This window comes from Ochotona curzoniae, unplaced genomic scaffold (genome assembly GCF_017591425.1).
Source record: "Ochotona curzoniae isolate NIBS_2020 unplaced genomic scaffold, NIBS_Ocur_1.0 patch378, whole genome shotgun sequence".
NCBI lineage: Eukaryota > Metazoa > Chordata > Mammalia > Lagomorpha > Ochotonidae > Ochotona > Ochotona curzoniae.
The window spans coordinates 275,317-300,864 of NW_024466948.1; the positions used below are offsets into that span (position 1 = coordinate 275,317).

The following is a 25,548-nucleotide window of genomic DNA, read 5'->3' on the forward strand; positions in this document are numbered from 1 at the left end:
ATTTAGCCACTGAGCCATCATGCTGGCTGCAGTTTCTGATGTTAGAAGGGGAAGGTTTCAACATCCTTGCGGATCCTGTACTTTCAGTGTTACTATAGCTGCCTGACCTTTCATATTATTCATTATCTTGTATTGATGCTGGTGCATTTGAAGCAGAGGCTTCAGTCTATATTTTTTCTGGAAAAACCCTTCACAGGTCAGCTCTGCAGAGATTTTAGATGGGCCCTCTGATGGGGTCCAAAGGCACGCTTGTTGCTAGAGCCCTTGGGCAAGCCAACCTGGTGCCTGGAACAGCCAGTGGGACCTTAAGCTTGAGTCTGCACTGACCAGCTTGGTCCTGGGCTGGGCTTGGCAATTTTGTTCACCTGGATATCCCTGACGTCATCAACTTTCCCAATAACCTGATCTAGCTATGAATTGTCTCGCTCTTATGCACCTGTTAGCCTGGTTGATGTAGCGTCTGTCTAAGTTTGGAACTCAACCAACAACAGTAACCACAACAAAAAAGAAACAAGTCATTTAATTTGTTCTGTTTCTAAAAAAAAAAATTATTTATCTGTATATCTGAAAGGCAGAGCAACACAGAAAAAGAAGAGAAAGAAAAATAATTATCTTCTGTCCACTGGTTTGCTACCTAAGTGGTTACAACACCCAAAGCTGAGCCAGGATGAATCCGGAGCTCCGTGTTGGTCTTCCACACAGGTTTAAGGGCCCCAGGAATTGAGCCAATTGGATCATCATCTACTGCATCCCCAGGTGCATTGGCAGGGAGCTGAATTGAAAACAGAACTCTAGGGATGGTGATTGGTACTCAGGTATAGTTGCAAAATGAACGAATAAAATCAAAGTTCAGGAATGATGGAAGGGAATGCACATTGCAACAACATCTGCAGCGTCGGAGTTGTTTCTTAGACACAGCAGTCCTTACTCGCGCCTAGCACGAATTCTGAACCAGCCTTTATTTCTCCCCGAATACAAAAAAATTGGGTTGTCCTCTTTCTTTTTCTCCCTTCCAGTCTGATGTGTTCTATTTCTCTAGGCTGGGTCTTTAAAGTCAGCTCCAGATCTGTTTTTTAAAGGAAAATCTACGCCTAATGATTAAATTCCAGCAAGAGAGGGAAGTGGCTCCAACCATAGCAGAAGGGGTCATGGGAAAGATCAGATTCTGGGAATGTTCTGGAAGTAGAGTCAGTGATGGTGTGCACGGCTTAGACAAGGGCTAGGAGAGAAAGGCAGGGGTCTAGGACACGCCAAGGCTTTCACCCAAACAACTGAAGAGTAGAGTTGGCACCCACTGAGGAGGGAGACTGGGGGACATCCTGTTTGGGATGGGAGGCATCGGGGCTTCAGCTTTACCTGCCATTTTTATCTCCAGATGGAGCTGGCAGGTCAGCAGCCTGATGATCAGATCCACTCGGGACTTGAGCTGTGAAGGAGATGCGTGAAGCTTCCCTTACTCCCCTCGTCTCGAGCGCCTGTGTCATGCGGTCTTGCCCAGGAAGTTTACTTGCAAATGTCACTGCACAGCAGTGCTCTAGCAAGGCACAGCCGCTACGCAGACAAACCCAACTTAACTGCAGGCATTCCACAAGTGCCTCAGAGAGCCCAGGAAAATGGAATTAAACACAGGTTTATCATAGTGTATAATATCTTGAAACTTGCACCTTTTTTTTTTTCATAGTACACATTTCTGTGAACTTTTTGAAGAAGAAAAATTTAAAATTCTTTATCCCCAAACAAACCTTTACTTTCTTCCAGGTAGACCAGCACATCGGACTTCTAAATCAAATTTTACTTCTCCTCTCAAATATGTTAACATTACATGCAAAGGGCATAAAATAAATAATAACACAGACCAAGAGGCAGAAGGAGAATTACAGAGGAGACAAAAGCAAAAACATTTTTGCAAATAGAAACCCAAATGGTGTGGTCGCAAACTGCCTAGCAGACCTGAGATATCAAAATATGTATTTATAGGGCCCAGTGTTGCTGCCACCCAGGAAACCAGCAGCCCATATGGGCACCAGTGTTCTACTTCCAATCTGGGTCCCTGTTAATGCGTCTGAGAAAATAGTGGAAGACAGCCCAAGAGATTGGGCTCCTGGCACCTGCGTGGGAAATCTGGATGAAATTCCTGGTTCCTTGCATCAGACTAGCCTAGGCCCGGCCTTTACGGTCATCTGGGGAATGAACCAACATATGGAAAATTCTCTCTCTTTCTCTGTCTGTGTGTGTGTATGTGTGTGTCTTCTCTCTCACTTCTCTCCATTAGCTCTGCTTTGCAAAATGAATAAATTTGTTTTGAAAAATCCACATTGACAATAGGAAAAGCTTAGAACAGACCCAACTGACAATATGGAAGTTTCAAAACACCTAGGAACTAGCAGCACCAAGTGCCTCTAGAACTGGATAGTAAGGCGGTGGAGGCTACAATTATGGTGGAGGCTACAACTAGGAAAGCTGCGTAAAAACTCAAACCCCTGCTCCGACGCCCCCGTGGCCCTGCCAGGCCCTGCCCACCCAGCAGCTGGTGGGGGAAGGTGAGCAGGACCGCTGGCCTGGAGCTGCCGTTCCTGTGCGTGCCCAGTGCTCTACTGAAGAGGAAGACAAGAAATTACGTTGTGGAGAAGTCAGAGGGTTGTTCCTTCTTTTAGGAAGATACAGCCTAAACCAGAGTTCATGTGGATGAGCAGGTGAGGACTGCGTTTCAGAGAATCTTCTAGAAAACACCTGTGAGAGGAGGCGCCTGAGCACCCAGGTCACTCACTAGGAAGGCTCACAGTGAGCAAGTGTCAAGTCCTTGAATGTGGGAGCTGCACATAAAGGCATGCTTAGGAGAAACAAGGTGTGGTAGAGAAAATAACAGATTTTATTACTATAAGTATCCTCAGGCTGAGAGACATGATATTGTATCCATAAAACCAGAGAATTTTTTTTTTAAAAAAATAACAAAATAAATTTAAAAATAACAAAACCACAAACAAACAAGCAAAAGCATTCCGGGGGAACTCTGGATGCTTGAAAATATAGAAAATCTACCGAAAGTAGGACAAAAGGAAACAAAGGGAATTTGGAAAGGAAAGTAAGGAAATTGGGAAACCAGAGCAAAAGATGTAACAGGTCAGATCCAAAAAGAGATATCTGGAAACATGAGGAAGTAGACATCAAATGGAATGAGATCTGCCAGAACTCAAGCACATGGATCCCAGACCGAAGGGGCCCCGGAACGTTCTAGTGATCCATGGGTGAAGGAATACAGCATCATGAATTTTCAAATGCAATGAAAAAGCCCTATTGCCATCAGAAAGGATGGAGTCTCTGAGACAGAAATGAAGCATAACAGTGACTTGGGGCGCAAGATGATGATGGAGCAATGACATAAAACTGGTAAGAAAAGCAAATCCTGAGCAAATTCCCTAATCAGGAGAACTGTTCATGATGACAGTACCTTCCTAGCACATTTTTCCAGAAGAAACCAGCAGATCGAATTACAGCAGTGTCATTTTTGACGCCTTCAGAAGTACTGTCAGTGAGCCCAGTTCATGTTCTGTCCCGTACTTGGTCTTGTCTTGGCCACATACTGATGGAGTTCCTGCCTGGGTAACTTTGCAGAGGAAACTCATAGAGAAACCCAAGCAGAAAATACAAAGAATTCTGTTCCTTGTGCTGTATTTCTTTTTTAAGGGATTTGTTTATTTTTATTGGAATGGCAGATTTACAGAGAGAAGGAGAGACAAAAAGATCTTCACTCCCTAGGTAGCTGCAGTGTCCAGAGCTGAACCAATCTAAAGCCAGGATCCAGGAGCCTCCTCTGGGTTTCCCATGCAGGTGCAGGGTCCCAAGGCTTTGGGCTACTGCTTTCCGAGACCACAAGCAGGGAACTGAATGGGAAGTGGAGCAGCCGGGATAGGAACTGGTGCCCATATGAGATCCTGGTGATTGCAAGGAGAAGATTTAGCCACTGATCAACACACGTTGTGTTGTATTTCTTTTTAATTTTTTTTTACTTACTCATTTTCATATATCTGTAAAGCAGAGAGAGAGAAGCAGAGATCTTTCATCTGCTGGCTCACTGCCCGAATGTCTGCAAGGGCTGGGGCTGGATCAGACCAGAACGTGGAGCCAGCAACTCAATCCAGGCCCTCCCGTGTGTGTTGTGATGACATAACTGCTGGAGCTGTCACCTACTGCCTCCCAGGCTGTACACTGTCAAGAGACTGGAGTCAGGAGTGGAGCTGAAAGCCTTGGTTGCAGGTAACCTTGGCAGCATCCTAACCCCTGTGCTGCGCTCCTCCAGGTACCCAGCTGGGGGAACGATGCCATGAGCCTTGGGGCTCCTTCATTCTCCACATGGGATGTTTGGAAGCAATAGGGAGCAGAAGCCAACTTGGACTCAGGAGCCTTTCCTTGCACAGTGGTGTCCGTGCGCAACCGCCACTGGAAACAGCAGCCTGACTTCCAGGTGTTCAGCTCTTGTTTTGTCGCTTGTCATTCATTGCTAGCCTCAGGATGAGCATGTCATGCATTTCCTGCTAGAGAGGTGATGGCAAACAAGTGGGGATCAGTGGCCTTGGCCCAGGCCTCGTTCTGGACTTCCAAAGACTACCTCATCTTTGTGGAGGCACCCTGGAGAAGAAGTAACACGCAGTTGGTCCCCATTGGGGACCTCCCAGCACCCACTGCCCTCGGCCTGCCCACCATCACCCGTTTGTCTCCTCTGTTGTGTTCCTTTGAGAGAAGCTGAAGGCTGGGCACGGAGAGTTCCCTGGGAGGAGATATCAGCGCTGCTTTAAAACACTACACTCTGTACGTTTCTCCTTGGCAAAGACTTTTCCGCATTCTTATGCTCAGATTCAGTTCTCCCACATTGATATTTTCCAGCCCAGTAAGAAGAAGGTTAAATAGTTGAATTTAAAAAGTATACACGTTCTGGGCCCGGCGCAGTGGCGCAAGTGGTTAAAGGTCCTCGCCTTGCACCCCCGGGATCCCATATGGGCGCCGGTTCTAATCCCGGCAGCCCCGCTTCCCTTCCAGCTCCCTGCCTGTGGCCTGGGAAGGCAGTCGAGGACAGCCCAAGGCTTTGGGAACCTGCACCCACGTGGGAGACCCGGAAGAGGCTCCTGGCTTCGGATCGGCATAGTATCGACCCGTTGCACTCACTTGGGGAGTGAATCATCAGACGGAAGATCTTCCTCTCTGTCTCTCCTCTCTGTATATCCGCCTTTCCAATAAAAAAAAAATAATAATAGTAAAAATAAATCTTAAAAAAAAATAAAAAATAAAAATAAATAAATAAATAAATAAAAAGTATACGCGTTCTGGTGACTCTTGCAGATTTGTTTATGGGGTACCGTTTTGCGCGAGGATACTTCAGTCGCTTTAGCCCAATTCTCTAACAGCACAAAGACTAGACCTTCATAAGTAATACAGGTTAGTGTCCTCGTCTGAGTTTACAATTCAAACCACGTACCTGTTCTTCCAACTTCTCCTGCTTCCCATGCCAAAGATACTTCAGTTCTATTTATCTCATCTTTTTAAAGTTTTGAATGCATGCGTTTGCTTATCCATGGGGCCTGAAGTCCTCGTGACCCGGAGACAAACTCAAAGAACACAAACTCATTTGTATGGAAACTGACCAGTCTTGCTGTTTCAGTTCAGAGAAGTTTGTTTTTTTTTTTTAAAGATTTATTTATTTTTATTGGAAAGGGAGATATACAGGAAGGAGGAGAGACAAAGAGGAAGATCTTCCGTCCGATGGTTCACTGCCCAAGTGGCCACAACAGCCAGAGCTGAACCAATCTGAAGCCAGAAGCCAGGAGCTCTTTCAGGTCTCCCACGCAGGTGCAGGGTCCCAAGGCTTTGGACCATCCTCCACTGCTTTCCCAGGCCACAGGCAGGGAGCTGGATGGGAAGTGGAACTGCCAGGATTAAAACCGGTGACCATATGGGTTCCCCGGGGTGCAAGGTGAGGCTTAACCACTGTGCTATCACGCCAGGCTCTCAGCTCAGAGAAGTTTTAAGTGGGAATGCCTTGACTTCTGCTTTCCCTGATTAGTAGGACACCACAGCCCTCTGCTAACAGTTTCACAACAGCTGGAATCAACTTCAATCAGTCCGTTAGAACTCTAGCCGAGAAAAGGAGCTGACAGTAAATGTTCATCTTTCTACACAATAGCAACTTCCGACTCAACAGCAAAATAACAACCACAATCATCATAACAGCTAGCGTCTGTGAGCACCTGGTATGCACCATTTACAGCAGTATCTCATTTAATCTCCGCACCTCTGCTAGTCAGGAAGCATTACTAAAAAATCTTCATTTACACATGAAAGCTCTGGGGCTCAGAAGGAGCTACTCCAGGTCACTTACAACTAAGAGTCAGGATTCAAACCCAGATTTTCCAAACCCCATATGGGAACCTAAGGAGCTACTCTGCTATAGAAACTTTCTCCCCTGGCGAATTTTTCTCCTCTCCACTTTAAAATAAATATACCCAGTGACAAAACGCAAATCTTAGCCCTTTTATCCGTCCTCATGTCACCTTTTCCTTAGCATACTTACCAGGAAAGAGACTTTTTGTTTCCCTTTTGTGTCTGTTAGGAGTAAAACTCAAGGAGCGAGTTGAACCTGTTCCAAATGACAGCCGATGCCTCTGCGCAGGGAGTCTCGCCCCTTGCTTCCCTGTGCCGCCAGATCTCGGGCACAGCCACACAATGTCTGGCAGTTTGGGGCTGGTGGCGAGGGCTCTCTTTGTGGTAGCATCCATGTCTGCCCTCGGTGGTACCCAAGGCGCTAAGCTCCTGTCGGTTTATCTGGCCTCAAAAGCTCACCAGCAGGAAGCTCCTGAAGAAACTGGATTAAACTCTAGAGGAGAAAAACTCAAATCAGATGTGAGCAGCTGTCTACACGGAAGTGGGGGACAGATCCAGTGAGCAGCAGGCTCCTTCGAGCAGCAGTCTCATGACACGGGACTCGCGTCACTTAAGCATCGGATGGTGGAGACCCTCTGCAGCTGCTCTCGTTGAATACGGAAAGACCGATCTACCTAGAATAAAGGCGTATGTGGTTATGAAGGCCGGAAGGGTCAAGAAGTGATGGACCCCAGTCACGTGCCGCCAGGAATCCACACTCCAGTCTCCCCTCCTCTGGTGGGAAAGCCACAGTCCCTCCTGATTGGGCCCCACCTTTATGGCCTCCTTTCACCTGTGACACCCAACAAGGCTCCTACCACGCAGCACCACGGTGTGGATTTGATTTGCAGCCCCTTAATTCCACCCAGTGGGAATCACATCCCAACAGAAGTTTAGGTGGGGCTGCCGGAACTCTGGCAGATGGTGGCAATGCTCTCCTGCCCCCTGGAGGCAGACGGGCACCATGGACCACGCAGGCAGGAGGGTTCTGTCCCAGACCAGCATACACATTCAATGTACTTAGAGGCCCTGGGTCCTGGCAAGCTGTCATATGAGTCAAATTACTGAGGTTCCAAGCCTGGACGTGCAAAGAGCAACCACGGCGGAATCTCCATTGGAATCGCCACAGGAGTTCGGCCAAACTCTGGAAAGTATTTACGACGCAACTCCCGTCCAAATGCATTGCTTCTTTCTCGAGCAGAACAGGAGCGCCACAGCACGAGGCCTCATGAGGAAGTAGGCAGCGAAGGGATCCACGGTTCTTACCGGCTGTGGGAACCCAAGATCTTTCTGGACGGCTTCCCACACTTGGCACGCGGGCAGGTATTTGAAGCAGCCATCCGGCTCCAGTGAAAAGTCCTCTTTCCAGTCCGTGTCCACCCAAACCACAAGAAAATCTGTTATCCCTCAGACAGGCACATACTTTTCATGCAACTGAAATATTACGTAAAAATCCCGAACGGTCGAATATCAAAGTCTAAAAATGGACTCGCAGGCCCAGGTTGCTTCGCTCTGGCTGTCCTCCAGGAGCTGCGGCAGCACAGGTTGCGGCTGGACACTGAGGCCCCAGGCTTGGACTCACAGCATTATTGCAGCACCAGGGTTGCGCCCACGGGGGCACCGCCCATCATGCTTGTCCCCACCTTCTTTACACCCGCCTGGCCACAAGTGCTTTGTGTGAATGACGTTTGTAAGTGCTGTGTTCAATGTGCTTTTCAAGTGAAGTGGGCCAGTTTTCCTCCAGGACACCTGTGAAACTGCACGCAGGTGCCTCCTTTTCCTGCCGAGCCCCACGGGAACCAGGAGCTGACTCCGCAGGCCAGCTACGTGGCTGTTGGTGGGAGCTGCGTGCAGCATTCCTGAGGGCTGCAGGTGGCTTGTGAAGCTTGTGGGAGAAGACAAGCACATCCTGCAGCCAGATTCCAGCCCAGCACACATGGGATTCCCGTGGAAACTGGGGAGGCATGTGGGGTACACACCCCACTGCAGCCGATGAAGGAGCCATAGATGCATGTCCTCTGGATGTGCGATGCTTGTGAGGAGCCTTCACTGCCAGAAACAGGACATTCAGGAAAAACAATGGCCCTCGAGTCCACAGCAAAACCGACAGGGGGTGCCTCAACGGAGGGTGCTGCGAGTGCTTCGCCAGCATCCTGCCCATCCTGCCCTGAGTGCTGCCAGCTCTGTTGGCTGAGAAGCCCTCTGGCCACGTACAAGGAGCACAGTGACTGAATCCACCAGCAAAGAATAAATCCCAGTGCTTGACACACAGGAACTTGGTAGTTAATGGGATCCTCTCAGTTGATGCAACTCGTAAGGGAAGCTGTGGGTGATACCAGCCAAGATGCTCCAGGTAAACCGCAAGGAGCAGCTCCTGGCCCACCACATGGACCACTCTAAACCGCTTGTTTCCCCTGTTCAGCTTGCCTGTGAAACACTCACCCTTGCCCATACATCAGGAATGTAAGAGAGTGGCCCACTGGGCTCCGTAGGCTTAGTTTTCTGGATGGAAATTTACTAACCACCACAAGACAAGAGGAATGAAGGCCTCCGGCCAACACAAGAAACAAAGAATAGGCATCTTGGTTCCCTGTGGCTTCCACGTTTTCTTCTAGGAAGTGGGCTGGCCCACACCCCTGCCTGGCTGATTCCAGGGAAAGTTCCACATGTGGCCAGTTCTCTGTGTGCTGCTTAGCGGCTGAAGCTGTGGGAGTGAGTACCCCGTGGGGGACGACTGCAGAACCACCAATGCAACAGCCAATGAGAGGCTAGGTTTCTGCAAGTATCAGCAGTGTGTCCCGGGTCCCCAGGTGGCTGGACTGTAGAGCCCGTGCTGACAGGAGCCAGGCTTCAGCACCCAAGCATCTCTTCCGTCACAGCTCCCAAACTGACATGAGCCAGCCTCTGTGAAAGAGATGGCAGAGCCAGACTTTGAGGCTGGCGAAATCACCACCATGTGAATGAAAACCACTGGAGGAGTGCTGACTCTTGTACTGGGTATCGGGGCCTTTGATTCAGATGCGTAGCCTGGTATACAGAGCTCAACCACCCCTGGGACTGGCCCAGTCCTTGTGTGGGGATGCAGTGGGCAGAGCAGGCAGCTGGGCAGCTCGAGAGCAGCTGCAACGCATTTAACCCCAAGTCCATTCTCCGTGAAGACCCAAGGTCACGGCCATGCACTGAGAGCACTGCATTAAATTTCTCGCTCTTACATTCGGTGTCTGTCTCTCAGTCCAGCCTTGCTCCTAACATGACCTCCCTGCCCCAGGCCTCTGATGGCCTTCTCCAGAACAAAGTCAAGGCTCTTCACACCTCCTTTGCTTCTTCTCCTCACCTCTTGCTGTCCATTTCTGCCTTTCCCCAGCGCCAGTTCTCCAGCCTATGCTTTGCTCTCACCCCTCATGCACGAGTGCTCAGAGGTGGACAAAGCTCAGGCAGTCAGCAGGCAGAACTCCTGAGGGAGGATGCTCACAGGACTCACAGCCAGGATGTGGTTATGAGGACAGATGCCCGGGCACTTGGCGAAGGCGTGTGCCACCTTGGTCATCTTCATCATGACCCCGGAGCTCTGGTTAGCTCTGGCCAACAGGTGTGGAGGTCAGGTTCAGGAGGCTCAGGGACCTGCCAGCAAGTAGAAGAAACGGGAATGGAAGCCCAAAAGGCTGAGATCCCAACACCCACAGCATCATCACTGATGGCTGCTTGACCTTGACATCTAGACAGAAAGGAGAGCTGCATGACCAAAGGTAAGGGTCTCAAACAGTGAAGTCTCTATGTTCACCTCTTCTCAGATTTAAGAAATAACAAGGACTAAAGCTGTCAGAGAGGTGAGCAGAGGTTTGGCAAGTGGCCCTGTGAGAAGAGAAGTGCTGTGTCTAATGGGCTGTCCTACACTTAGCCGAGTGACAACTACGGGGCGCGTGGAGACTTCGCTGCTTCCAGATCTCATTTGCTTATGGAAATCAAGCTTGTAATGCGGCATGGTATCGCAGGCAGAGCAGGGTCTGCAGCTAACTGGCATGAATTCACCGTGATAATAATAGCCATAATAGGTATAATAGGTAAGCCACTAGGGTGAAAAAAGGTGTCTGTTAGTGTGACTGAGGTTGGCAAGAGAGTTCTGATGCTGTGTTTCACTGTGTGTGTGTGTGTGTGTGTGTGTGTGTGTGTGTGTAAAGATTTGTTCTTACTGGTAAGTCAGATGCTGTGTTTTTTTTTAAAGCCAGGTGCTTAACAGGTGTGATCTGCTTCGGAATCACCTACCTAGGAAAAAAGATGGTGGTGGTGGTGAAGGCAGGGAATGGCTGTAAAAGCAAGTTACTAGAAACTTTATGAAATCCTCTAGGGATTATATACTTTGCCAATAAATTGGCTGGTGTATTTTGTCTCCTTGGAAGAGATCCTTCAAAGATAAGAAAGCAGCATTGAGTGTAAAAAAAAAAAAACAAAAACGAAGGTGGGAGGACATGAAGAGATTCTTCTGAGTGAAGAGTCACTTGTATCAGGCTCTCGAGTGAGGGTCCCTCTTGGGGAGCCAAACCAGCAGGTTTGCAGCCAGCCCTCGGCATGGAGCATGCAGGGTGCCATGATGGCTGCTGGCACATCGGTCCAAGCTCTGGTGTGAGGATGAGGCATGGAGGGAGCAGCCTGAGCACATCTGTACTCCTCCACCTGACATTGCAGTTTCATCCTGTTCAAGCCGCTGGGAACCCAAGTTCCATGTGCCATGGCTAAGTGGCACAGCACACCATGAGGTCTCCAAGGTTTGCCCTGGAGAGCTGCACCCACTGCCACTGCCCCAGTGTCGCCAGTGAGAATCAAACCGCACTGGGCTGGCCTGGGACAGGCTCCAAATGCAAAACGCCAAGGGCAGTACTGAGGACCTGTCTGTTCTGAACAATCACAAAGTTAAAAAATTGAGGTAGGGCCCGGCGAGGTGGCCTAGCAGCGAAAGTCTTTGCCTTGAACACACCGGGATCCCATACGGGCGCCGGTTCTAATCCCGGCAGCTCCACTTCCCATCCAGCTTCCTGCTGGTGGCCTGGGAAGGCAGTTGAAGATGGCCCAAAGCCTTGGGACCCTGCACCCACGTGGGTGACCCGGAAAAGGTTGCCCCAGCTTCGGATCGGCGCAGCACCGGCCGTTGTGGTCACTTGGGGAGTGAATCATCGGACGGAAGATCTTCCTCTCTGTCTCTCCTCTCTGTATATCCGCCTTTCCAATGAAAATAAATAAATCTTTTTTAAAAAAATTGAGGTGAACCGTTGCTGGCACAGCATCTGTGTGTATTTAGAAGAGATGGTCTTGGGATTGGTGCAATGGCTTCGCAGGTAAAGATGCTACCTGTAGTGCTGTCATCCCGTACAGATACCAGCTTGAGTCCCGGCTGCTCCACTTCCATCCAGCTCCCTGCTAATGGCCTGGGAAAGCAGTGAAAGATGGTTCAAGTGGTTGGGACCCTATACCCATATGGGAGACCTGAAAGAAACTCCTGGCTTTGGACTGGCCTAGCCATTTGCACTGTTGCAGCCATTTGAAGAGTGAATTCGTGGATAGAAAACTTCTGTTTCTCTCTTAACTCTGCCTTTCAAATAAATACATAAGTCTTTTTTTAAAAGAAGAAGTGGTCCCAAGTTCATGAAATGACACTTGCTTTTAAAATGTTCTCTGTAGTAAGGTGAGATACTAAAATGATGAAAGGGTTGATTAAAATATTGAGCTGTTGATCATGAGTTTTAACAGTTGCAAGCTAAGAGAAGCATGGAGTGCGAGTTGACATAGAAGATGGAAGCCATGTGTTTGGATAACCAAAAAGCACTGGCTACCCTGTTCCTCCTTTCCTCCTGCCTGTGATTTTTCCCATTATTTCATCTTCTGGGCAGAAAGACTCTGTGTGTGTGTGTGTGTGTGTGTGTATAAAAATGCGTAACAGTTGTATATTGACCTACATTCCTATGGTCACACCCTGGAACTGCCAGTACTCAAAACAACGTTATGAAATCGTAAATTCCAAGTGCTCTGAGCTCCCCGTGCCCCGTTTCCCACCATTTTCCTGTGCTTCCATCCCATCGGAACTCCCTTGCTGCCTGGCTGAGCTTCTCCCCTCCCAGACCTTCCAGCTGAGCAGAATCCCCCTCCCTCCTCCCTCCCGCACCCAGTCCACTGTGGACCACAGGACTGCTCAGACGCACTGCAGCTCTGCAGTTCGCCTCCTCCGTCCCACACCAGACCAGGGCTGCCTGATGCCAGAGAAAACCACTCTGTGATGAAAGCTGCCCGTATCCTCCTGTGTCCTTCAGGTCACTCCAGGACTCTTTTGGACACCCAATACAATGTAAGTGCTATAAAAACAGTTGTGGAGTCACGTGGTTTAGGGCGTAAACTCGAGAAGTCTGTCCATGTTGAGCAGGGATGCAGGATTTTCCCTGGTATTTTCCATTTTTCAGTTGACAGAATTGCAGATGTGGAATCCACAGAGTTCTGCACACTCTGCAGTCTCAGGACACTGAGAGCCACTTTGGTTTCTCTAGGCTTCTGCCCATCATGGGTGAATGTCACAATTGAGGCAATGGTTCCAATTGAGGCAATGGCTCTGCATGGTGTGTAAACGTTGAATGTAGTCAAGGATGGTGGACAGGTGGTATAGGCTCTGAGGGAGTACCTGTGGGAGGCATGGGGGCAGCTAAGTTATGGGCCCATGGGAGGTGTGGGGGCAGCCAGGTGGATGCCCGTGGGAGGCACGGGGGCAGCTAAGCTTCAAGATATGACGAGTAAGGCCTGGAGTGGTGGCCTAGCGGCTAAACTCCTCCCCTTGAATATGCCAGGATCCCATATGGGCGCTAGTTAGAGTCCCAGCTGCTCCACTTCCCATCCTGCTCCCTGCTTGTGGCCTGGGAAAGCAGTCGAGGACAGCCCAAAGCCATGGGACCCTGCCACGTTGGAGACCTGGAGAAAGTTCCTGGCTTCCTGCTTTGGATTGGCACAGCTCTGGCCATTGCATTCACTTGGGGAGTGAATCATTGGACAGAAGATCTTTCTCTCTGTCTCTCCTCCTCTCATTATATCTGACTTTGCAATAAAAATAAATCTTTTTTTTAAAAAAAAAAAAGATATGACGAGTAGTGGAAGGAATAGGGTAGGTGGGGGTTGAGTGAGCAATTGAATGTGTGTCTGTTGCTGGGAGGAACTCATGTTTAGACAAAAACCAGTTGAGAATGAGTCGGCTGCGGAGAAGTCTGAGCAGCACCGACACCCCAGAGGAGGCTCCTGGGCACAGACACAGACGTTGAAGACAGATCCATGTAAATGATGCATGAAATCAGGGAGTGAGAGGCATGGGCAAGGCAGAAGGACCAAAGTAGAAGTGGAGGAGGGCATTGTCCTAAGGAGTTGGCCACTAACGAAAGCCTGAAACTGAGAATAAATGGATAGGGGAGGATGATGTGCAAAGCCGGCTACAGTAGCATGCTGTTACAGGTCGGTGAGAGAACTCCAAGGTGTCCCTGCCCAGCGGGCATGTGTGCCACATCAGAGAGCCTGGGTTTGGCTCCTGACTCCCACATCCTGCTGCTGCACAAGTAATGGGAGACTCCATAGAGTGCCCAGCTCCTGGACTCATCTCCCTCAGCTTCTCCCTCTCCCTGTCTCTCTCTCTGTCAAATGGCTTTTTCAAAGGTCTCCGTTGCTCCTGGCAACATGGGAGCTATTGACCACAGGGAATAGTTGTTTTGTGTCTTTAAAAATATATATAGGAAAAGATGTGTATTTAAAATGGTGATAGAGAAGACCCATTGCGAGGGAGAGGTTAAAGTAGAAAGGGGGAGTGTTGGGGAGTAGCATGCCTCCAGGAGCAGGAGCCTGAACGAGATTACAGGCAGAGGGAGGAAGAGAGAGACCCTCATGGTGTCTGGAAGGAAGAAGTGTGTGCTCAATGCTGGTGGGCTTGTGCTTGGATTGATATAGATCGTATCTAATGGCTTCTATCGGATTCAGGAAGGAGCCCTCATAGGATGTCTTCTGAGGGTGGAGGCTGCAGGAAGGAGGGAGAGATTGGAGAAGAAGGAAGACAATTTGAATGAAGTGTTGAGAAGAGTCAACAGTGACCTGAGTGGAGAGAAGCATCTGTAGCTTATAGGCCCTGATGAGAATCCAGCAGAGCCTGACCTCAGCATTGCAGGGCTCAGTGACTGGCCAAGGGGACCATTACGGATTTCCTGGATATGTGTCAGGAGGAGAATGATGGAGGGGATGGGTTATGAAGGCAGCAGCACACGGGCCTGTAGACTGGAGGCCAGGATGAGAAGGCTGCTACAGGAGACACTCTTTTCAGGGAGATTGCAGGTGAAAATGTGGAATGAGGAAATGACAAAACATCAGAAGCAAAGTGTGAGCATGGGCACTGGGGGGATTGGGGCTGGGGGGTCCAGCCTGGCCAGGACCTGTGACCCAAGGAGACTGGAGGCAGTCTCCTGCACAGTCTGGGAAATATCACACACTTCCCTCATTCCACTTTAAGACCTGGATCTAATTTGGTACCATTTACATGTACATATGCCATGATTGACGGGTTGGGTGGTTTTCCTCTGTGTTCCACAGCTGCTGTTGGACATGATAGGTTCTCCTGACCAGGACCTCCAGGAGGCTGCAGCCGGTTGCATCTCCAACATCCGCAGGCTGGCTCTGGCCACAGATAAGGTGAGGTACACTTGAAACACAGAGGGACCGAGCCAGCGAATTGTACAACACGTGGTACATGGCGCCTCCTGGCTCAGGAAGCCTAAGGATTGAAGAGACAAAGGACCCTGTTGGCACAGGGACTTTCTACCCCGTGGAATGCTGCGGAGTGTGCCGCATAGTACAGTGTGTTGCTGGGACTTTCAAAGCAATGGGTTTCCAGGAGCCTGGAACTCCCATGTGTTCAGCGATGCTCGGCCTTGGTGAAGCAGTTAATAAAGGAGGTGGCGTGGTTCGTGGTGACTCTTGACTGTCTTTTTCCACTCCTCGTCTATGAAAACTCTTCTACTGTCCCATGGTGCAGGGCGGGTCGGGGTGGACACTTGCAACCCACAGTAGAGCCCTGAGGAATGCTGAGGTCACACACTGTAATGAAAGGCATCATACGGCTGCAGCCAACCCGCGACAGCCCATCCTGCAGTCATCCCAGGCATGGTCAAACATCCCAGAAGGCCATGTGCAGCAGCTGTGTGTTGCTGCACCAGAGAAGAGCGTAAGCCATGATGCTGTTTTTTCTGTTACCCTTGGTCTTGGTGAGCAAAAGCAGTTACATGATTTATATCTTTCCCAGGGACTCATCAACCCTTTTACTGAAATAAAGGAAGCCACGGCTGGTGTGAGGATAATGTTACTTCACATGGAGTGGCCTTGAGTTCCTCAGCTTGTTTTCAGCACATTCAGTACTTTCTCAAAGATGGCTGTGTTTGATCAGGTGAAGAAATGTTAAAACCCACTTGAGCGGCTCACGTGTGTCACCTGGGCGTGCTGAACTGCTCGGGAACTGACTGTCCCTGGCGTGGAATTCTAAAGCGAAGAAACCTGCTCAGCAGACATCGGCTAAGCACACTGGCCTATGTGTGTCAGCAGCAGACAAGATCTTACTGGTAAATTGCTGGAGATCTCATATGCTTATCATAATTGGGAGAGGATTATCAACCTTACTAAATTTACTGTAAATAATTCCCATGAGACCAATGGCCAGGACAGCATGAGAAGTCTACAAGACAGAAGCTCGATCAATAGAAGGCATTTCTGAGAGTTGTGAGGTCTTGTAAATTACCAGTTCATCTTCCCTGTCAAAGGAAACTAACATGAACAAGGAAATGGTGTTGATAACCAAGAGTTGAGTTTCAATAGCAGGGTAAGTGACTTTACATTTCAATAGTAGAGATGAACAAATATATAGGAATTTATTTGTTTCAAAATTAGAGTGAGAGCAGGGAAGGATGAGAGAGAAAGAAAGAGACTTCCATTTGCTGGTTCACCCCCAAAATGTCCACGATAGTAAGAGATAAACCAGGTCATAGCCAGGAGCCAGGAGCCCCCATCTAAGGACCCAGGCTTGAGCCATTATCTGCTGCCTTTCTGGTGCATCACCAGGACTTGAACATGGGATGCTGGCATTAGCAGCAATGGCTTTAAGTATACCACCATGGCTGTCCCCAAGAGGGAATACCCCAGTGCTAAATATTCACTGTTCAGCTGAACCCAGACTGCCCCCAGAAGCCATGAGTTCTTAGAGCCACAGGAAATGAAGCAGCCTGTTGCTGCTAGGTGTTTGTTACAAGAAACTTCTATCGTCAGCCTCAGATTACTAACCACTCTTGAACTGGTGGGTCCTGGCAGTGAAGGGAGGCAACAGGCTAAGCGACAGCAATGAAAAGGACAGCAGATGTGCTCAGCGGCAGGCTTGCTGCTTCTCCACACCCCTGCTGGAAGGAAGCTTGGGGCTTCTGTTGCGCTGGTTAATTAGCAAAGGAATCCAAAGCCATGGTGTCCATGGATGAGTGCTGGGGGTGGTGGCAGCCTCTCGGGACACCCATATTCACATCATGGGGCCCGCATTTGTGTCCCAACTCGGTTTTTGATTCCAGCTTCCTGCTACCATGCACCCAGGGAAGCAGCAGGTGGAGGCCCAAGTGCTCAAGTCCCTGCCGCCCTCATAGAAGATGGGGGAGTTTCTGGTTCCTAGCTGCACCCCAGCCTCACCCTGTCAGTTAGGGAGTGGAATGGCAGGTAACAAAAATATCTCAGACTCTGTTTCCATCTCTTTCTGCCTTTCAAATTGATAAATTAATATAAAAATATGAAAAACCAAATGCCTGAAAACCAAAACATCACAGATAGATTGATTGATTGACTGATTTTAAATTTTTATTGGAAAAGCAGATTTACATGCAGAAGATACAGAGAGGAAGATCTTCTATCCGCTGGTTCACTCCCCAAGTGAGCACAATGGCCAGCACTGAGCTGATCCAAAACCAGGAGCCCATAGCTTCTTCTGGGCCTCCCACGCAGGTGCAGGATTCCAAGACTTTAGGCCATCCCTGATTGCTTTCTCAGGCCACAAGCAGGGAGCTGGATGGGAAGCTGGGCTGCCGGGATTAGAACCGGCGACCATATGAGATCCTGGTTTGTCCAAGGTGAGGATTTCAGCCACTAGGTCACCGCGCCAGGCTCAGGAATATATTTCTAATATACATTTTTCTTTTCAAATTCTTCAGAAGCACAATAAATAGGCGAGAAATTGAACTAAAGAGTCAATTTGGGGCCATTTTTTGAATGGGCAGAACAGAAAGCTCTGATCTAGACAGATGCCCAAGCCAGTGAACACAGCCACACCTGCGAGCCTGTGTGCCAGGGATGCCGTGCCCTGCACTTTGCTCTCCAGTGAGCTGAGTGAGATTTTGCATGTCTCTGTTTTGTGCTGTGTAAGGCTGGGGGTCTTATGCAAGTTTTGGGGACCAGGTTCTTTTTAGGCTTCCTCTTCCCCAAGACGTCCAGAAAATACAATTATCTGGGCTCAGCATGATGGCTAAAGTCCTCGCCTTAAATGCACCAGGATCCCATATGGGCGCCGGTTCTAATCCCAGCAGCTCCACTTCCCATCCAGCTCCCTGCCTGTGGCCTGGGAAAGCAGTCGAGGATGGCCCAAAGCCTTGGGACCCTGCACCTGTGTGGGAGACCGGAAGAAGTTCCTGGATCCTGGCTTCGGATTGGCATAGCATCGGATTGGCCATTGCATTCACTTGGGGAGTGAATCATCAGACAGAAGATCTTCCTCTCTGTCTCTCCTCCTCTCTGTATTTCTGACTTTCCAATAAATAAATAAATCTTTAAAAAAAAAATACAATTATCCCTGTTGTGGACACACGGTTCCCTTAGGAAGGGATGTGAGGTGGGGTGGCTGGAATCTTAATTAGAAACTCTTTGATCTTCCAGTCTCTTTACTTTGCAAGGTTTTCTTTAAAAAAGAAAAAAAGAAAAAAAGCCTTCTGCTGTCTGCAGTTAGTATTCTTTTGCTATGATTGGGATGATTTGCACTAAAAATAGCTCGCTTCTTTTTAACCTTTTGGAGCTGTGCAAGCCAGGGGAAAGTTAGCTCCCCTCAGGCCTGGTATTGGGGATCCCGTGAACGTGGTTGAGCAGGGTGTTGCAGTTGCACTTTTCTAAGGCACTCTGCATGCTGCTGAGAGACTGTCAGTCGGGGATCTGGAATGTTTTTTTTCCACTTGGGAAAATAAGAATCTCAGCTGTGGACACCCGGCTAAGAAAATCAACTCAGCCCTGTCTCGTTCCATCGTCACCCACTGGGCTTACTTCGACAGTGTTCTGTTAAGACCTGGGATGCGGCGGTCCATGTCCCTTTTAGTGAGTGACTCAGCGAAAACAAATGAGAAAGATCTGTCACCCCAAGTACTTTGAAGGCCACCAAAGCAGGGGCAGGCTTGAGTGTACAAGTGGATCTCTGTCCCACAAGAAGAACAAAGATGGAAGGGAACTGAATAAACGCATCTTGAGCAAGCATGGGATCGCACGCTTTGTTTTCAGGATCTCATTGAAGACACAGCGGGACTGACGAACCCGTTGTTGGTACGGCTCACTTGGAAATATTTAAATGAATATAACCATTGTGCAAGAGCAGTTTGGAAACCCACATCAAAAGCATCATCATGCTGTGTGCCTTTTGAATTACACTGTGGGCTTATCTACAATGGCATTGTTTATAATGATGGAAAAAAATGCAAGGAAATTCAATTATGGTTCAACCACAGCGTAAAAACATGTTGCAGAGTGGCAGTTCGTGACACACACAAAAGTTTTTCAGATTCCATTACGAGCAGTAGAGCAGGTCCTGAAGTGGGGTAGACCCGCATGGGCACACGGGAAGAATTCTACGTTCTATGTGTGAGGCCAGACCATCTCCAAGCAAAAGATCCCGACTTACATCAAACTGCCAACAGGTGTTTTGTGCTTTTCTGAATTGCGGGAAAAGAAAATTTGCTGTTCATTCTTTTGTTCATTGGCGTTTTCTACTCTCCTTTGCGATGAACATGAGTTCTTGCAAGAAAAAAATAATGTTATTTGTTATTTAATATGACCGATGTCGCTAAGACATCATAAGTAGTCTTAATCCATGCAATATACATTTGTGGATCCCTTTGAGCCACAACTGATAGGGAAGGGAACTGATACAGGTGAGACCCTTTCCTTAGGCAGGGGCAGTGACCCAGAAAATGGGAGCAAACACACCAGTGACGTGACTCAAAAAGTCAGACATTATTGAAAAAAAAAGTAATGATTTGGAAACGATTTGTGTACTCCATCACGGACGGCCAAGGTGATGATGATGACAGTGAATGCTGTCATTTGCTACATTTCTTTATATATTTTTCCTGCATAAACACAGTAGTATAATCTCCACCAAGATGTGCCAGCCAACAGATAGAGTGCGGCTTCGTACAATTCCACCGTGCCTTAGAGCAGCACAACTCTGCTTTGTGCTATTTCTTCTTCTTTTTACGTTTTTATTTTTAAGAGTTTATTTGTTTCAAAAATAGAGTGGCAGAGAGAGGGGGAAAGACGGAAGGAAACAGATTTTCCGCATGTTGGTTCACTCCCCGCATGGGTGCAACAGTCAGGCCGGGCCAAGATGCAGCCCAGAGCTCAGAATTCCCTGGGGGTCTCTCCCATGGGTGGCATTCTGGTTCCGAAACAGCCAGGCCTGGTGCTCTGCTTTGCGGGGTGTCCTGGCATCAGCAGGCTCCAGCTCACCCCACAGGGGCATGATGCTGCCCCCCACCATGCTGTTTCTTTATACTCTAATCTTATGTTGATTTCCTCTCATCCCACTGCTTTGTTTTTTTTCATTTCATTTTTATTTTTTTCTCCCCCACCACCATCTCTGTGTCTCCAGCTTCTACTCTGACACATGATGACTGCATCTTTTGGCTCTTAGAGTAGTTTAGGGCTTCAGTTTCTGTAAGCCTAAACTCCTGCACACGGTCAGGCTGAGCTGTCAGTACGGACGCCGCTGCTGCTGCACACTTGACATCCTGTGACAGCCAGATTCCCTGGACTCCAACTGTGCAACTCACAGTGACTTGTTCCTAATTTGCATCTGTCAAGACAAAAGGGAGTTTCTTTTTCTCTTGGCATTCCGTGCCACCCTGATTTATTAATTGATCAAGGCATCGTCTCTGAATTCAATAATTGACCCCTGGTGTTGGCAGTTAAGATCAGGCATTTCAGTTTAGTTTTAGATCCTAATTCATGTTCACGATCCTGAGCTCTACTAGCACATATCCATATGGTTCGTATTGACCTGAGGAATCACTCACTGGCTGCCTGACTCATAAAAAGAAGACTTTACAACAAAAGGGGAACTGAGGCAAGGGGGTAGGCATGGTTTAATGCAAAGCACATCTCACTCTGGTTTGAACAGGACCCTGACTTCTGCCCCACAGAATGCTTGCATTAGCGATTATGAACCTCATGTCCATGACGACCTGGCAAGCAATTTCAGTGAGAGGGAAAAGTCTATTCTATGATGCTTTCACAAAAATAAGACTGGTGCTAGTTGCCAGTAGACGTTTGGCCTCCATGCCTACGAGAGGAAAGGTGGCAAGGAGACACACTGTGGCAGACCAGGGAGTATGCAGGTGTCACCACTCAGAGCTGGATGGCTGTTGGCCAGCCCTGCCAACCATTCTGGAGAAATCCAGGCTTGCTTACAGACCATCTCCAACTTCCTGAAGTCAGCAAGGGCTGCCGTAAGGGAACAGTGCAGACCAGACTCTCTCGAGGGCAAGGTGGCGATGGTTGGTTTCAGGGGAAGCCACTCTGTTGTCTCTGCCTCTCACAGGGACACTAGTTCTTACCAATCAGGATATCACGTAACCGTAATTACCTCCTTAAGGGCCTATCTCCAATGACCAGAGACTCTGGAGACCAGAGATTTGGGAGACACGACTCTATCCATCTCAGCTACTAGAAGTCAAAGAAGTCAAAATGATTTTTGGGGCTGAACATGGTTCTCAGATCACCAGACTTCAGTGTTAGCACCTGGTCAGTTAGGGTGAGAGCAGCCTAGACCTCAGCCTTCCTAGAGGCAGAAAAATCAAAGAAAGCAGTCTGTGAAAGAATTAGTCCACACTAAGCTCACATCCAATGGCAGGATGTCAGCACTGCAAGATGTGGCGTTAAACAGGCTGGCTGCCTTGCATTCAGGCTGTGGGTTGAAAACCTTCTCTGAAAGACATGGACAGTTAACATGGTAGTGTTGGAATCACAGGTCAACCAGAGACACGTTCAAGGTCAACTCCCTGTCCCGAGTTAGGCAAGCACCAGAACTGCTCAGAACAGAGACCTTTTCCTTCCAGAAGTTTCTAGGTGTAGATATTCCTATCTCCCCGCCCCCCATCAAACAGATTAGTAGTAGTATTATTGTTAGTACCAAAGTCAAAATCTGAAGGCAAAAAGATCCTTGAGAACCACGCTGAGGAGTCTGAGCCCAGTCTGGCAGGGCATTATTCCTCAGGATCAGGCTGGGTACTTAAAGTGTGGGCCCCATCCCAATCTATTAACTGATGATCTGTGGAAAACCCAGGACCTGCAAAGTTCCCAGACTACAGTCCCTGGGCTTGGGGAAAGTGCTGCACCCTGGTTTCCTAAATGTTCACCCAGTTAAGGGTACACCGAATAGATGATGAAACAGAAGCAAAAAAGCGTTTGATTCTACTGGACCTAGTATGACATTGCAGCAGGGTGCTTTGTACAGCATCCTACTTCAGAATGCCTGGGTTCTGTCCAGTGTTACCTCCCCCCCCGGATTCCAGCGTCATGCCCACACACACACACCCTGGGAAGCAACAGACAATGGCCCAAGCGCTTGTGTCCCTGGCATCCCCGTGAAAGACCCAGACTGGCTCAACCCCAGCTGCTGCAGCCATGTGTAGAGCAAATCAACAGAAGGAAGATATTCTCTCTCTCTCTCTCTCAAAACTATAGAAGGCTAGGACTAGGGAGTAGAAATACAAAGAAGCAAGAATGATAGAGAAAGCAGTAAGAAAACAGCTAGTATAACTGGCGAAGTCGAAAAAGAGGCTGATGCTGTTGGCCTCTTGTACCTTAGAGAATGAGTCCAGGGCCGTGAAATGAATTCTGCCCTCCTCCTTCAGTACCGTGAAACACCCTGGTATGACTCCAGAGCGGTGCTGTCCAACAGAAATAGAATATGAGCTACTGTGCAGTTAGAAATGTCCTAATGGCCATGTTTTAAAGAAGGAAAAAGGAAACAGCTACTAACTCATTTCAATGCATTTAATTTGCCCCTGGGCATTTCGAATTTATCATTTGAACATTTAGTCAATGTGCAAATGATGATCGAGGCAGCTCACATGTTCTTTTTGTACTATCTTGGAAATGGGTGTCTATGTTACACTCACAGCACTGTGCAATACCAACTAGTCACACGGAAAGTACTCAGTGGCGACATGTGGCCTGCAGCTAGCAAGCTGGACAAATCTATGCACTTGGGTAAAGCCAGGCTTTGGTTTGGGTTGGTTTTGATCTACGCGTTGGCTCCCATTTACAAAGTGTTCAGTGAATCTATTGGAGTATGCCAAGTTCTCAACCACTGCTTCCCTTCTGACAGCTCTCCTGAAGAAGTTTTGAATTTTTATTGGCACAATGACTTTTAAAGTCCAAATTAACGTGGATTTCACTGCATTTCATCTGCAAGGCCATCCATAGTTAAAATCATATTGTACATACAAATTTTTTTTAAGTCTTGTGCTAAACATATGTATCATAGCATTTACATTTTAACCATTTTTAGGAGTGTAATGCAGTGGTCATGAGTAAATTCTAATTGTTGTATAACCCTCACCACGATCTCAGGACTTTCTCATCTTACCGAACTGAAACCCTTTTTAATCAGACGTCAGTTGCCCAACTACCCCTTCAAAGCCCCGAGTAGCCGCTGGTCTCCCTCTTGTGCCTGTGAATTTCTCTATGCCATTACTTCAGAGACATGGAAACACCCCATGGAGACTTCAGAAAGTATATGGAACGTTCACATTAAAAAACAAAACAAACAAAACTACACATCATTTTAAGTACTCTATTTTTGCACAAAAATAAGCTCAGACTGACTCGTGGCTATTTGGGGAGTGAATCGGCGGATGGAAGATTTCTCCTTTTCTCTTCTGTGATTTTGCATTTCAAATAAAAAGATACGTACTTTAAAAAAACACTTATATTTCAGATGTGCCACAATACCAAACAAATGGTGCCAGTGATACAAGGTTTGCACACACAGTCTCCGCAGGGACCCCACTCACTACCTCCATGACAACCATGCAGGATCCTCTAGCTACCATTCAAATGCTGATATCCCTCCATAGTTTACAGCTGAAGATCCCGAGGTGATTGTATGGGAGGGTTGGGGGAGCTTCAGGAATGGCTTCTTAGCTCCTGTGATCCTGGTGTGATGGCTCAGTGACTAAATCCTTGCCTTGCACCCCAAGCCCCCGGATCCCATATGGGCGCTGGTTAGTGTCCCAGCTGCTCCACTTCCCATCCAGCTTCCTGCTTGTGGCCTGAGAAAGCAGTTGAGGACGGCCCAAAGCTTTGGGACCCTGCACCCATGTGGGAGACCCAGAAGAGGCTCCTGGCTCCGGATCGGCATTGCATCGGCCGTTACGGTCACTTGGGGAGTGAACCATCAGAGGGAAGATCTTCCTCGCAGTCTCTCCTCCTCTCTGTATATGACTTTACAATAAAAATAAATAAATCTTCATAAAAGAGAGAGACGCTGCCTCCCACTCTTGCCCAGCAACTATATTCTAAACAAACTCCAATGCAGAAAGAAACAAATAAAATGGAACCACAAACACAAAAATGATGATGTAACTTTTTATAAGGTATGAATGCCATTCTACCAAAGCATGAAAACCTTGACCTTGCTTGTTCACAGCATCTGGGCCCAGGCTCTAGTTCCTCGGGGTCAGCTGCTGCATCCTTCATAAGGCTTTGTCCAAGTGTTCCCTCCTTCTGCCTCCCCATGTCACTCACCCTGGGCAGGGGCAGGGGCAGGCCTGGGGGAAGTAGAGGAGCTTTCAGGGAAATTCAGTACCCCTGCTGGTTTCTTCTCTCTGGTCTGGGTCTTGCCCTTGCCTATGTTGGGAAGATGGTCCATCATGGGTCCAAGGCACTTGGAGGTGGCTCCGACCGGGGTGTGTCACAGGCTCCTGTGTGGACTCTGCAGTCGCTCCCGGAGCCCAGGCTGGTAGTCTGCACAGATTCCAGGCTCTGTCTTGTCAGCATGATGAGAAGAGCCCTGCCTCCCCCTTGTAGATGTCTCCTTGTGCTCTCCACTGCATCCTTAGCTACAGGGCCACTTTGCGAATTTCCCATTTAACAAACCTGGAAAGGAAGGAAAGACCATCATCTGTATCAGCAGCACGAAAACCCAGGCAGCAGGGTAGCAGGCAGTGTGATGGTAAGACACTCCAGGGCTGCCTGGTGCTGAGCCGAGCTCCTGGGTGGCACTGAGCGCCAGCCTGTCCGATGGAAGCCAAGCCCTCAGTTAGGCATACTGCAGTCCACAGTATTTTGAAATATCCTAGGATGGGTTTATTATTATTATTATTATTATTATTATTTTGCCTTAGTACTTTGGAACAACTTTTTCTGATTGTTTGCTTGGCTGGCTGCTTTTAAGAATTCTGCAGCTTTCCCTCTGGCTGGGCTGAGAAGCTGCTGATGAGTTCTTGCTGGGCAAGGAGAGACAAGACGGAACACTGAGCGGTCCACGCGATACCCTGATTCAAGTCTCGGGCCTTCCTGGCAGGAGTGCAAAGGATTTCTCTACCACCTGTTGGAGCAGAGAGAGATGACCACTTTGGGGCAGAAGAGTCCTTGGACACAGCGGGGAGCAGCACCCTCTGCCTGGTGGCTCTGCTGCGGAACCAGAGTGCCTCTGACTGACACATTGCATGGAGAATAAAACATGGCGACAGAGGGAAACTCCACGTAAGTCACTCCCTAGTGACTGAAAGTTCTATCCAGCAAAGTCTGCATCATATCAGCTGAAACACACACACGGCAACTCACCTGCAC

At 48.5% G+C, this 25,548-nt stretch overlaps 1 protein-coding gene across 1 annotated transcript in view; it reads left to right on the forward strand.

The window, feature by feature from the left end:
- LOC121167496 (outer dynein arm-docking complex subunit 2-like) overlaps positions 1–15,160 on the forward strand; it is a 148,228-nt gene extending 133,068 nt beyond the window's left edge. Inside the window, exon 14 of the mRNA XM_040996937.1 lies at positions 15,007–15,160. Coding sequence (XP_040852871.1) covers positions 15,007–15,120 — 114 coding nt within the window. The 3' untranslated portion in view covers positions 15,121–15,160. The remainder of the gene's footprint in view (positions 1–15,006) is intronic.
- The last annotated feature ends 10,388 nt before the right edge of the window (positions 15,161–25,548 follow it).